At 33.6% G+C, this 15,384-nt stretch overlaps 1 protein-coding gene across 1 annotated transcript; it reads left to right on the plus strand.

The window, feature by feature from the left end:
- The first annotated feature begins 923 nt into the window (after nucleotides 1-923).
- LOC149260497 (uncharacterized) lies at nucleotides 924-2,055 on the plus strand. The gene has a single exon (XM_089380157.1). It carries the CDS (start codon nucleotides 1,026-1,028, stop codon nucleotides 1,680-1,682), a length of 657 nt encoding a protein of 218 aa, XP_089236283.1. The 5' UTR covers nucleotides 924-1,025; the 3' UTR covers nucleotides 1,683-2,055.
- The last annotated feature ends 13,329 nt before the right edge of the window (nucleotides 2,056-15,384 follow it).

Raw genomic sequence — 15,384 nt, forward strand, 5'->3', positions numbered from 1 at the left:
CCAAGCTCTTTATCCAATAATACCGTAATGTTACCTTCAATATTTTAATGTGCATGTAGCTCAGAAAATTAAACATACACATTCATAATTAATAATAATGTAATATTTTTATCATTTACTTTTATTTAATTTATATTAGTTTTTTAATAAATTATAATAAAAAACAACAATCCTATCATTATTATGCATATCGTTTTTATATTTTTAAGTTTTTATATTTTTAATTATATAATTTTTTAATTACTAAATAAATGTATCTAATTGTTGAGATATGAATAGCATTGATGTTGGACCACACATTTATCATTTATTAATAAGTTTTTCATTATTATTTTAAAATATCACATATTATTTAATAAAAATAAAATTAATAAATTTAAATATTATTTTAAAAATATTAAATAAAAAAATTAATTTAATTAAATAACGTTATTCCTGCCATGGAATGCACCCTCAATAATAACTAATTTTTAAATGAATAATGGCACATCAAATAGAATCCAAAGTATGATGGTATGTCTTTATGACTTTTATTTTTATACGCTTATCTTTTTCATAATTGCAATAGTGTACACATATTAAAATCGAACTATGTGGAAAGAGAAAAGGACCCACTAAAGTTGGTGGGAAGAAAAGCAGCATAGATCTACTCAAAGGCCATTTAGGACGGGGTGAAAAAGATGCCTTGTCTATGTTATGTTCCAAGTTCCAATATTGGCGTTCAATACATGGGACACATATAGTTAGGTAGTGAATATGATATATGTCACCCTAAAGTCATGTTCAAGTGAAGTGAGTTAGAAAAATCCACAATGAAAGAAAGGTGACCAAAGGTGGCCAATACCCAAAGATGAAGGAGCACGTTTTGGATATATACTATTTTAATTTAATGTTAACCATTCTAAGGTCCATTACTTAGTTCATGTGTCCATCTCAAGGCAAAACCCTAACAATAAAATAAAAACTTTTGTGGGTTGTGGACAAACTGATTCCCTAAAAGCAGGGCAGGAGATCGGGAAAGACCAATGCTGATCCCAAAGGCAGGAAGGCGTTTATTTTCTCGACTCAGGAAGTTTTTGCATCACCGGACCGTTGAACCCATCAAAGACCTTCTGCTCGGTGGGTACCAAAAGCTCCCCAAGGCTTCTTCCTTCCTCGGCTTGGCATGCAGGGAGCCCAAGATTTATGAGAGCTTCCTCACCCATCAAAGTTCCCACAGTGATTTTTATGTTGAATCCATGAAAGAATCCGGGCAGCTGAACAAACCCAGTGATGATAATTCGGCCCAAACCGAATCGGCCCCTGCAGGCGATGGCAGAGTCCGGGAAGATATAATGGTCATCGGCAGTTTTCTCAACTTTGGAAATATCAGAAATGGACGCCTGGTCGACAAAAATGGCGGAGGTGAAGGTATGGGAAGTATTGATAGCAGAAAAGCTCGGGATGGGTCTGACAAAATGAAATCTGAGATTCCATCACCATCGGCTTCGTCAAATTTAGCGGAATTGAAGGCGGAGGCCTGCGCTATATTTGAGCAGAGGCTGAAAGAAATGGTGATGGAGCACGACGACCCCCAGGACTGGTTGGACATACAGGAGTTTCTGTATTATTATTCGCGCCTTACCTGCCCCTTCTATATTGATATGGTTAACAACTTTTTCATGGATATTTGTAGAGGTTAGTCCCTTTGTGTTCAGTGCCGTTCTGTAAATTTTCATTTGTGGGGATTAGAGGTTAGTCCCTTTGCGTTCAGTACCATTCTGTAAAATTTCATTTGTGGGGATTCTTGGGATTTATCAGGACTGACACAGTAGAATAACAAGAAGACTATGGCAATTTGCAGAGTCTAATAAGGTTTTCAAATGTGGGGGAGATGTCCCTGTGTGCTTGTTTTTATTCAATGCTAATCCATTAAAGAAAAAGACGGCTATTTTATAGCTTGAAAGGAAACTGATATGTTATGTTTCCATTGTTTTCTCTCATTGTTTGAGTTTGTATCCAATAGCAACTCTGAATAAATTATTATAAAGTTACCTTTCTCATTGTTTGAGTTTGTATCCAATAGCAACTCTGAATAAATTATTATAAAGTTACCTGGGCTTTAGTTCAGTAGTTTGGATGGAATGTTGTTATGTAAGCAATCCAGATTTAATACATTAATATAGAGTGAGTTGAATTGTTATTTAGTAGTTAAAATGGAAAAGTGTTCTGCAAACAATTCAGCTTCAGAATCTAAGGTTATGTTTCCATTGTTTTTTTTTTCATTGATTGAGTTTGTATCTAAGGTTATGTTTCCATTGTTTTTTTTTTCATTGATTGAGTTTGTATCCAATAGCAATTCAGAATAAATTATTATAAAGTTACCTTGGCTTTAGTTCAGCAGTTTGGATGGAATGTTGTTTATAAATTAATATACAGTGAGCTGAATTTTTATTTAGTAGTTAAAATGGAAAAGTGTTTTGCAAACAATTCAGCTTCAGAATCTAAGGTTATGTTTCCATTGTTTTTTCTCATTGTTTGAGTTTGTATCCAATAGCAATTCAGAATAAATTATTATAAAGTTACCTGGGCTTTAGTTCAGCAGTTTGGATGGAATTTTGTTTAGGTAAGGAATATAGATTTAATATCATTGTTTGAGTTGGTATCCAATAGCAATTCAGAATAAATTATTATAAAGTTACATGGGCTTTAGTTCAGTAGTTTGGATAGAAGGTTGATTAGGTAAGCAATCCAGATTTAATAAATTAACAAGTTACATGGGCTTTAGTTCAGCAGTTTGGATGGAAGGTTGTTTAGGTAAGCAATCCAGATTTAATAAATTAACATAGCCTGAGCTGAATTGTGATTTAGTAGTCAAAATGGAAAACTGTTTTGCATAAGTTCTTGCTATGTGTGGCTTGCAGGTTGCTGCACCTAGCCTAGGTTTATAGTGGCAGCCAGTTGGATTTGATCCTGGGCCTGCCCAGGATAACTCTCACCAGTTACCGATTATCCTAGTGTTAAAAAAAAAAAAAAAAAAATGGAAAACTGTTTTGCAAACAATTCAACTTCAGAATCTAAGCTCCAAATCTAAAATATAATTATATTTTATGTGTGAAAGAAGTTTGATCTTTTAAAATTTAATTTTAATAAAATATAAGTTTTAATATTTATTATTAATATTTAAATATGAAAATTTACATCAATATTGATATAATTTTAATAAAACTAATATTATATTATTTTAATTTAAAAATAGAATTTATATATATTTTTAAAATTTTAAAATACTTAAATATTTAAATATACATTATTTTAATATAAACTAATGTCTAGGTTAAGCTGGGTTTGTTGGTTGTGAAATTCAAATTTTATAATCAAATTAAATATATATAAAAGAAATAGGTTTGTTGTTTGTGAAATTTAAATTTTATAATGGAATTAATTAATTAATTAATTATGTATATGATTTTTAAGAATTTTAATTTTCTAGTTAATTGGGGTTATTTGAGGTGATTGGGTAAAATAGGATTCTTCACTCTCACTTTTTAACCGTAATTTCTTTTAAAAAATTGATTTTATTAATTTAAAAGTAGGGTTAAGAGAATGTTTTTTCTTTGAAGTGGATACAAGGTTAAATTTATACACAATAGCGTATGTTGACTTTTTTTTCTTTCATTTTTATGCTAGGGTATGTTGACCTGCACTGTAATGATTCGTTATCCTTTTGATGTTTGGCTAGATGGTTGTTTTCTTTTTGAAAAAAAGAGTATGTACATCTTCATAAACTTTACTAATCAAATTGCTACACAAAATAGATTCCTTATCTCACTAATAAAAAAAGGTGTACACCAATTTCATGTTTTGCTTAACCTTAGCCTTAATCTTCACCTTAAAATTAAATCATTTATAAATATTTTTATACAAATGAACGTTAATTTTTTTATACAAAATCATAAAAATATATGTGTACAATTTAATATTTAACTTAACATTAACCTTAAAATTAGATCATTTAAAAATATTTTTATGAAAAAGAAAATAAATCTTAATCTCCTGTACAAATGAATATTAATTTTCCTCCTACACTATTATATTTTTTGAAAAATTTATTTCAACCCAATTATATTTGTTAAGAAGTTAATTTCAACCAATGAAAAATTCTTAGGTTAATTTCAACCTAAAATTAAATTTGTGAGAGATTTTTCCGCGAAAATCACATGGAATACCATTTGTCCACGCGTTTCGAACCAACTAGTGTAGTGTGGTTCATCGTTAGAACAAGTTGAAGAAACAGATCCAGCTTAGCATGTTAAATAGTCTTAGCAGAGCCTCCAACGGCTAACTTGACCAACGACTAGTTTGACTCTAGGACCGGGGTAATATTTTTTGAACTAAATACCCATTAAAAATATTTTATATATTTTTATATATTTTTAAGGGATTGGTCCTAAATATTACTAATTAAATTAATATAATAATTTTGACTCCGGTCCTAGAGTCAAATTATTTAACATGCTAAGCTGGATCTGTTTCTTCAACTTGTCCTGATCATGAACCACACTAGTTGATTCAAAACGCGTCGACAAATGGTATTCATGTGATTTTCGCCGAAAAATCTTTCACAAACTTAATATAGATCACAAAAGCCTAAACTCTATAACTAAAATTAAATTATTATTCATGAATATTGTTATTCACTGTTATATGAATAGTGAAAAATAAATGTTAATCTTTCTATACAAATCAATGTTAATCTTTCTATACAAAACGATAAAGATATCTGTATACGATGCAAGGTCTGCCATGCCTTTCGAAAAGTTGTACCGTTTAAAATTAATCGAACACGACGAGACTCTAATGAATTCTGAAAAGCCATTGGTAGAATTGAGTGGACATGATCATTTCACAGATTTGGGTGGATATAATCATTGGATTGTATTGTAATCTGCATTCTTTCCTTTGCTTTTTGTAAGTGGAACTTTACTATTCACCGTCTCTTTAGTTCTGATTATTTCAGTGCTGAAGTGTCCTTAATTAATTATTTATGTCTTGCAACAAGCAACGCGATGGCGAATGTGATGTATTTATTAATTACCTGATGGCTGATCGCAACTTGATAATTCAGCGTTGAGGTCCTACTGATCATTACCTGTTTTGATCACACTGGTTGCTCATGATTAGTGCCATATCACTCAAATTGAATGAACGTTCTTGCTTTCTGTAAATTCAGTCAAAGTAAGTCAGTTGTTGGCCGGCCCACCAAAGGTTGATATAATGACACTACAGTGAAAAATCTCTTTCCATTCAACTTTCATCGATTTGACTGCACCATATTGTTTGGTAACCGCGCTTTTCTTAGGGTTTTGCTTTCTAAGTCGGCGGTTGCCTTCCGTTTAGGGTTTTGCTTTTTAAGTCGGGGGTTGCCTTCTGTTTAGGGTTTTGCTTGTTAAGTCGGGGGTTGCCTTCTATTTTTCCAATTCAGCAATATTCCCTTCACCCTCTGGTAGTTCTCCATGGTTGACTTTGTCTCTTGTAGCTCAAATATCAACTGTCAAAAAAGTACGCGTCGCAGCAGTATTACCTACTAGTAACCTTTGAATACGTAATCTGAGCATGACATGCAGACATGGTTGGAAATCAACCATATGAGTTGTATGAATTGAATATTAACCATCAAATATCTAATCTGAGCATGACATGGAAACAACTGTAGGCAACCAGTAACGAGGTGGTAAGTTGAGATGGAGCGGTATCAAGCATCAAATATCTAATCTGAATATGACACGCAAACAATGTTGGAAACCAGTCAAATAAGTTGATAAATTTGATTAGGGTTGTTCGCACGAGTTACATGGCATCAACTTGGTGGCAATGAATATGACATGAAAACAATGTGAGAAACCAGGCAGATAAGTTGATAAAGTTGATAAAGTTGATTCAAGGGTTGTTATCAAGAGTTACATGGCATCAACTTGGTGGCAATGTTGTGCACAATTGATGGAACATCTCGTTTCCGGTGCTAGGTTGCAGTGTTGCGCACAATTGATTGTACGCCTAATTTGAGACTTTTTTTGCCCTTCGCTTTCAGAGAAAATAGATAATACGTAAAAGAATGTATATCGTGCTTAAGGTCATTGTGTGGACCCTAGGACTTTCAATCACTATGATACTTTAATTGATACTCTAATACAGTGAGACCACATTTTCGCTTAATTTATGTCGCAATAGATTATAAAGGTATTTCCTGGTTGATTTTGTGTTTGAATTTTAAATACGACGGTACTTTCATTAAGTAGAGTCATTAGTCATCTTTTTGTTGTCTTAATCATGTGAGTGTCATTAGTCAGCTTTTTGTTCTCTTAATCATGTGAGTGGTAATGTTTTACTAAATCATATGTTTTTGGTGGTTCATGTTTTATTTATTCAAAATATTGTTTCAACAATTAGTTGTGTTATAATGAGTAATATATATATATATATTTTTATTGGTGTGTAAAATATTTTTTAGTTTATTTTATCGTAGGACCTTTTTCTATAGGATTTAATATTGGTTTTGTTGTTGAAATTATATGGTTTTATATTGTATAAGTTATGTGTTAATTAGTGATGGTAGATTGTTTATTTTCTATTTTCACAATTTAAAATTTTTCAACAAATATATAAGTTTTTGTTAAGCATGAGGAACAAAAAAATCTTTAAACAATGTTTTGGATGTTCTTAATCAACTTATCAAGAGATACACGGGGTTCTTCACAAAAGCGTCTAGTCTAGCTTTGTTGGGTTGTGTTATATTCTTTCCACGACTAGTTTACCTAGTTAACCGGGGGGTTAGAGGAGGGGGCGAAGCCCCCCCTTCACTGCGCCGATTGCATAGTGGGGGGGGTCACAGGGGGTTTGATGGGTGCAAGTAACCCCACTCTATGGGGTCTAGGGCAGCGCCCTCGAAAATTTTGTTTTTGGACCCTATATTAGGTTGGGCGGACCCACTTATGGTTTTGTGCATGATTTTTCGCACATGGTTTTGGATGCGTTGGTTTTCGGTCCATGGTTTTGGATGCGATGGTTTTCAGTCCATGGTATTGGATGCTTCGGCATGTATAAATATGTATTGTAACATTGAAAGGAACATAATTAAAAATCAAGCTGGTAGTCCCGGTTTTGGGATCCAGGGGAAAATCTCTGTGTATATGTGTTTTATGTGTTATGCTCTCGCATTGTTTATTTTTTGTGTTTTAGAATTCGTATGCAGGTAATTTCTATACAGGGTTAAAACCTACATTTGGTATCAAAGTTGTTTTGGCTTCAAGGGGACGCTTTTGTTGCTGAGGGGTTAAAACCTACAAGCTTATGGGTTATTTATTGGCTCATGACTAATATTTTGTTTATTTCAACCCTTTTGAAAAGTTTCTTTCTCAAGAAGGTTGGGGCATGGTTTCTAAAAACTAGTTTGGTGGAATTCACAACATGTATGCTTTAAAACTTAAATTAGATAATTCTTCCACCATTGATTCAATTCGAAATGTTATTTAAGAAATGAAGACTAGTTTGGTGGAAGTCACAACATAGATGCTTTAAAACTTAAATTAGATAATTCTTCCACCATTGATTCAATTCTAAATGTTAAAGTAACAAGTTAGATTATATTTACATTTACCTTAACATATCTCGTTAAATCTATAAAAAGATATATTTAAAATAATATTGATAATAATGTATACATTAACAAAAACACACATAATTCTATAAATTATATATAATAATTTAAAATAATAATAATAATAATAATAATAATAAAGCAACATACATATAAATTATATACAATATTATTATGTATGTGATAAAATCATCCCAAACATACTTGAATATGTAATTTTGGAGGAAGATATACCTAAGGAATAGATTTAAAGAAAATTCTCTCCAATAAATTATTGCTAAAGATATTTGGCGATATAACATGTGATTAATCTACTAGAGAGAGTAAGCAATACATCATAAGATATAACATGTGATTAATTTACTAGAGACAGTAAGAAATACATCATAAGATATAGCATGTGATTAATTTACTAGAGACAAATAAGTAATGCATCATAAGATAAACCCAAAATATAAGTGTTTGGGACGTAATGAATATTACATACATGTAAAAATTAAGGTGAAAATAGTATCATATAGGTGTGCTAAAAACGAGATGGCTTATTATATTAATGATCACTAAGGGACCAGGTCAATATTAACCACCATAATTCTATAAGATTGAATTCAAGATGAAAAAGTGAATTTGGAAGAATAATGAAATTATTTGAGACCACATGGTTTTCATTAAAAGTTTTGAATTATGCATTTAACCTAATAAAAATAAATCTCAACACCCCTCCTTGATATTTACTCAAAAAGATATGGGCATAAGTGAAAAAATAAACATTACAACAAAACCCCCTTAACTACAAAGGTACTGACAATATCTCAATAAAGAGACCATTTTCAAAACTATATCTTCTAAGAAACACAAAATATTCACATGAATCTTTTATAGAATTGATGAAACAAATAAACCATTCCAAAAATGAGATTAGGAAAAAGAAGTTATATGTGAGAAGAAGTTATATGTCAGAGCTTCATCCTATAATGTTGTGAAAAATGATTTTTAAGAAATGGCCATGGTGATGGAAAAGAATATGTGGAAAATTAAGGTAATATTATAATTAAGAAGTTCCTAAGGTGGGATTTTCTATGATGAATAATAATGCTCTCATTAAGAAGTATAAGAAACATAATCATTTATTTGTTGGAAAAGAGGATAAACAAGATGAATAAATGCTCCAAACGCCACTTGCAAATATGATCTCACTTAATAAATAAATTATATTAATGACCTCTAGGGGGGCTGATGCAGGTGCATTAGGCCAAGCACATAAAAATGATAAGTTATTAAAGTTAGACCAAGAGCCTAGCAATGTGATGGATTGAACACATGCCAAGGCTAGAACATTTTAAAGTTTATTTGTGAAAAGTTTTTTATATTTAGTTAAGATTAGTTAGGAACATCTAGTCAAAAGAAATGATTTTATAGTTAGTAGGGAGTTAGAGCTAAGGGAAATTGGTTTCACATCCGTGAATTGATTTCTTGGATAATTTTTTTTAAGTTGTGAAGGAAAAGAGAGGAACATTTTGAAAAAGAGATTTTGGAGTGTGTATGGGAGCAAGGGTTTTTGTTCTTTGTGTGAGATTGAAGTTAATTGAACAACATTTCTTAGACCAGTGGGTTTTTATGAGCAAATTGAATTTGTAAGTGTGTGTGAGATAGTTATTTGCAGATGCATTTATGAGGTTTTTGAACTGTAATATTAATATATGAAGATTAAAATTGATCTAATCTTTAAATTACTGTGTTGAATGAGGAATTCATGCACTGCATTCTCTCTATTCTTTACATTTGGATGAGACTAAAATATAGACCTAGAGAACCATATTACAGTTAATCTTTTAATCACAATTTCCATCAAATCTTGTGTATTGGAAGGAGTCATTTACATTACATGTTTGAGAATACAAAGCACTTTGTATCAAGCCAATAGAAGAAAGGAAATTCATAAGGGAAAACTGTCATCAAACTTGCGGGTCAATTTCTGATCAAAGGAATATGAAATTTGAAATTCCTTCATCTGGGTTTTGTGCAGAGCAAGGTCTATTTGGTAAATCGCCAGTGATTTTCCAAAAATATCCTTGATTGGGGAGTTTCGAAGTGATATTTAAATTGTGTTTTTACAGACTACATGACTGGGAAAAAAACAACTTGTTGTTCCCTTGCACCAACGCCTATGTTTGCAAAAATTAAAACTAAAAAAAAATGATTTGTTGTTCCCTTGCACCAACGCCTATGGTTTGTAGAGATAGCATCCATCAATTTGTGGTATCAGAGCCTTAACATTGTTGGTCTCTACAATATAGAGAGATGAATAGGTGAGCAAGAAGGGCACGAGGTTACCGAGGCAAACCCGCAGGTAATGCAGAACTTTGGAAGAGATAAGGAGACTACAAGTTCGGTTAGAAGCCATGGAAGTAGGGAGACAATGGGATCTTGAAGGTGGAGATGTTAGTGAGGCCGAAGAGGAACTTGAAGAAGAAGGAGTAGCACCTATTGAAGAAGTTACTGAGATTAAGTTGTTGAGAGCAGTATTGGGCTCAAGTTCAAGGCCAAAGCCTGAAATCTCTATTTACGATGGCAGTTTGAAAGATGATAATCTAATAGATTGGATCAGTGAGATGGACAAGTACTTTGAGTATGAGTAAATTTACAAGGATAAGAGAGTCAAGTTCGTTGTGACAAGGTTGAAAGGCCATGCTGCACTATGGTGAGACAATGTACAGGCTGAAAGAAGGAAGAAGGACAAACCATTGATCAAGATCAGGGATAGAATGGTGGCAAAGATGAAGAGTAAGTTCTTGCCAAAGGATTACCAGCTAACTCTTTACAAATAGATGCAAAATCTTAAACAAAAGATGATGACAGTGAGGGACTACACCGAAGAGTTTTACAAGGTGAATTTGAGAGCATGCTATGTAGAAGATACCCTAGAGAAGACAACAAGTTATATCAATGGTTTGAGACTAGATATCCAAGATGAAATCAACATACTTTCTCTGAGGACAATAGAGGAAGCATACCAGTGCGTCTTGAAGGCAAAAGAAAAGATAGCTAGGAAGCAAATTTCTGGCAAAGGATGTGGTTTTTGCAAAGGGAAAGGACAGATAAATGGAAGAGGAAAGCTTCTTGCGCAAAAGAATGATGAAGGAAACTCAAATCAGCAAGGGCAGTTAGAGAAAGAAGGTGGCAGTAGAGGAGGAAGATCTTACCTTAGAGGTAGAGGTAGAGGAAGAGGTAGAGAGATTGTCTGTTGGTGTTACAGATGTAACAAATTGGGTCATTGATCTTTTGAATGTCCTGAGAATGACAATACGGGACAGGGAGGTGCATACATAGCTCAAACCGAAGCAGTAGAGGCACAAGTACCTGAGGTAGAGAATGTGCCAGAGACTGGAGAGGCGTTGATGATGCACAAAGTCCTATTAAAACTAGCAAAGGACACTACTGAACCAGTCCAAAGGAAATCCTTATTCAAGACAATGCGTAAGGCAAAAGGGAAATGCTGCAAATTGGTGATTTATAGTGGAAGTATGGACAATCTAGTCTCCCAAGAAATGGTGGAAAAATTGGGATTGAAAAATATTAAGCACCCCACACCTTATAAGGTATCATGGTTGTAAAAATGACACCAATTGTTGGTGCATGAAAAAAGTGAAGTTGAGTTTTAGATAGGAAGGTATAAAGACAAGGTGCTTTATGACATAATGCCAATGGATGCTTGTCACATTCTTTTGGGTCGCCCATGGAAGTTTGATAGGAAGGTGACACATGATGGAGAGAGAAATTGTTATAAGTTCGAAAAGGATGGCATCAAGCACACTCTTGTACCATTGAAAGAGGAAGGTACATCTAAAACAAGCAGCCCAAAAGCACTACTGCTTAGTGGAAATGAATTTCTACAATAGATGGATGAAGAAGAGGTAATCTATGCAGTGTTTTGCAATAAAAAGGTAGTACTTCTGAACACTAAAATTGTAGATTTACCTATTGAAGTTTGGGAGTTGTTGCATGAGTTTCATGATATTGTGGTTGATGAATTTCCAAGTGAGTTGCCACCCAAAAGAAGCATTAGTCATCACATAGGCTTGATACCGAGAGAAAGACTTCCGAACAAGGCTACATATCGAATGACACCCAAAGAGAATTAGGAAGTGAGGAAGCAAGTCCAAGAATTGTTGGACAAAGGACAAATAAGAGAAAGTTTGAGTTTGTGTATCATACCTATAGTACTAAGTCCAAAGAAGGGTGGAGAATGGAGAATGTGCACTGACTCTAGAGAAATCAACAGGATCACCATTCGTTACAAGTTTCCATTGCCACAGATGGATGATATGGTGGATTACCTGGGTGGGGCAACTTACTTCTCAAAGATTGACCTAAAAAGTGGTTATCATCAAATTTAAACCAAAGAAGGAGACAAGTGGAAGACAACTTTCAAGACCAATGAAGGCTTGTATGAGTAGATGGTCATGCCATTTGGCTTGTCAAATGCACCCAGTACCTTTATGCAGCTGATGAATGAAGTCTTGAAGGAGTTCATTGGTAATTTCATCATTGTTTACTTTGATGACATTTTAATTTTTAGTCAAACTAAAGAAGAGCGCTTGAGACATTTGAAGTATGTTTTAGAGAGGCCGCGATGAGAAAAGCTATTGATTAACATGAAGAAGTGTTCTTTTATGAAGAGTGAGCTTGTATACTTGGGTTTTGTGATTTCTAAGGATGGATTGAAAATGAATCCAGAGAAGATAGAGGCAATTGTAAATTGGCCCTCACCTAAGAACATTTTTTAGGTGAGAAGTTTTCATGGCTTAGCTAGCTTCTACAGAAAATTTATCAGGAATTTTAGTGGCATTTTTTCACCTATCATTGACACCATCAAGAAGAATAGGCAAACATTTTATTGGAAAGTAGCAGCCAAAAAAAAAAACTATTAAAGAAGAAGATCACTGAGAAGTCGGTGTTGAAGTTTCCAGACTTCAACCATTCCTTTCAAGTGAGATGTGATGCTAGTGGGATAGCCATTGGAGGTGTACTGGGCCAAGAAGATAATCATGTTGCATATTTCAGTGAGAAGTTAAATTAGTCAAAACAGAAATACTCTTCCTACAACAAATAATTTTATGTGGTGGTTCAAGATTTGAAGCATTGCAGGCATTACTTGATGCCTAAGGAGTTTGTTCTATACATGGATAATTTTTCCTTACAATACATTATGCAGCAACATAAGTTAAATAATAAACATGCAAAGTGGGTGGATTTCCTTCAAAATTTCAATTTTGTTTTGAAACACATTAGTGGGAAGGAAAATAAGGTTTTCGATGCCTTGAGCAGGAGATGATTAATCATGCAGGAAAGTCAAATACAAATTTTAGGCTTTGATCATTTGAAGGACTTATATGACATTGATGTCGATTTTAAAGAAGCTTTTGCAGTGTGTAAAACCTAGTTAATAGGGACAACAGTCCATGGAAAGAGTTTATGCTGCAAGATGGGCTATTGTTTAAGGATAATCAGCTATGTATTCCCAATTTCTCAATGAGGGAAAACTTGGTCCAAGAAAATCATAATGGCGGGTTGGTTGGACACTTTGGTGTTGAGAAAACACTTGGGCAGCTGAGTCAATTCTATTTTTGGCCTAAGATGAAGGCATATATACAAAGGTACATGAGTAAGTGTAGGGTATGTCAACATGTGAAAGGGAGAAGTCATAATGTTGTACTATACATGCCATTACCCATTACCAACAAACCTTGGGATTCAGTGAGTATGGAATTTGTTCTAGGTTTACCGAGAACTCAATGAGGTAATGATCCAATCCTTGTAGTTGTGGATAGATTTACTAATATGACTCATTTCATTCCATGTTTCAAAACTAGTGATGCTACCCATGTGGCTAATTTGTTGTTTGATGAGATTGTTCGGTTGCATGGTTTTCCAAAAAGTATAATCGTTGACCAGGACACAAGATTCAACGAACATTTTTGGAGGACCTTGTGAAAGAAAATTGGCACTAAACTAAATTTTAGCTCAACCTATCATCCAAAGTCTGATGGGAAAATAGAGTTTATAAAAAAGAGTTTGGATAATTTGTTGAGGAGTTTAGTGGGTGACCAACAAAAGCAATGGGATCATGTGCTAGTCCAAGATGAGTTTTCCTATAATGACTCACCAAATAGGAGCATGGGAAAGAGCCCATTTCGGATCTTGTACAACATGCATCCGAGGGGAATTTGTGAGCTAAGAGACTTGGGAAAGATAAAGCATAGAAGTGTTGATGGAGAGGATTTTGCAATAGCCATGAGTGAGTTGCACAAGCAAGTAAAACAAATATTACAAGATACAAGCAACAGCTACAAGAAACGAGAAAATTTACATAGGAAATAGGTAAACTTTGGAGTGGGAGATGTGGTTCTAGCTCACCTAAGAAAAGAGAGGTTTCCAAGGGGAGAATATAAAAAATTGAAAATGAAGAAGATAGGACCTTATAAGATCCTCCGCAAGCTTTCAGTGAATGCTTATGAGTTGGAGTTACCTCTAGGAATTGGCATTTCACCCATTTTTAATGTAGCCGATTTGTATTCACACACAGTTGGTGATGCGGATCAAGCTTATAGGAATGTTGACCAAGATGAAGGAAAGGAACAACAGTGGTTGAAAAAAATGTCTATGGAAAAGAGTTTAGAGGCTGAACAAATTTTGGATACACGTGTTGCCAAGAAAACCAGAAGGAAAGAATACTTGGAATATCTTGTGAAGTGGAAAGACTGTTCGATAGAGGATTCTACTTGGATGGATGAAGCAGCACTACAGAAAGCAGGTCATTCTATAGAATATCTTATGAGTAGGAGCTCATAAAAATTTTCTTTCTTGGGGATTTTGATGCAAGTGCATTAGGCTGAGCACATAAAAATGATAAGTTATTAAAGTCAGACCAAGAGCCTAGCAATGTGATGGATTGATCACTTGCCAACGCTAGAACATTTTAAAGTTTATTTATGAAATTTTTTTTATATTTAGTTAAGATTAGTTAGGAACATCTAGTTAAAAAACATGATTTTATAGTTAGTAGGGAGTTAGAGCTAAGGGAAATTGGTTTCACATCCGTGAACTCATTTCTTGGATAGTTTTTTTTTTTTTTTTTTCAATTGTGAAACAAAAAGAGAGGAACATTTTAAAAAAGATATTTTGGAGTGTGTATGGGAGCAAGGGTTTTTGTTCTCTGTGTGATATTGAAGTTAACTGAACAGCATTTCTTAGAAGAGTGTTTTTTTATTAGCAAATCGAATTTGTAAGTATGTGTGAGATAGTTATTTGCATATTCATTTGTGAGGTTTTTGAACTGTAATATTAATATCTGAAGATTGAAATTGATTTGGTCTTTAAATTACTGTGTTGAATGAGGAATTCATGCACTGTATTCTCTCTGTTCTTTACATTTGGAAGAAGTCATTTACATTACAGGTTCGAGAATACAGAGCACTCTGTATCAAGCCAACAGAAGAAAGGAAATTCGTAAGGGAAAGTTGCCATTAAACATGCAGGTCAATTTCTAATCAAAGGAAGACAAAATTCAAAATTCCTCCATCTATGTTTTGTGCAAAGCTGGGTCTATTTGGTAACTCGCGAGTGATTTTCCAAAAACATCCTTGGTTGGGGAGTTCCGAAGTGATCTTTAAACTATGTTTTTACAGACTGCGTGACTGGGAAAAAATGACTTGTTGTTCCCTTCCACCAATGCCTATGTTTGCATA

Source organism: Pinus tabuliformis, chromosome 6 (genome assembly GCF_031772625.1).
Source record: "Pinus tabuliformis cultivar Carrire ecotype Pingquan chromosome 6, CPIR1, whole genome shotgun sequence".
In the NCBI taxonomy this organism is placed as follows: Eukaryota; Viridiplantae; Streptophyta; class Pinopsida; order Pinales; family Pinaceae; genus Pinus; species Pinus tabuliformis.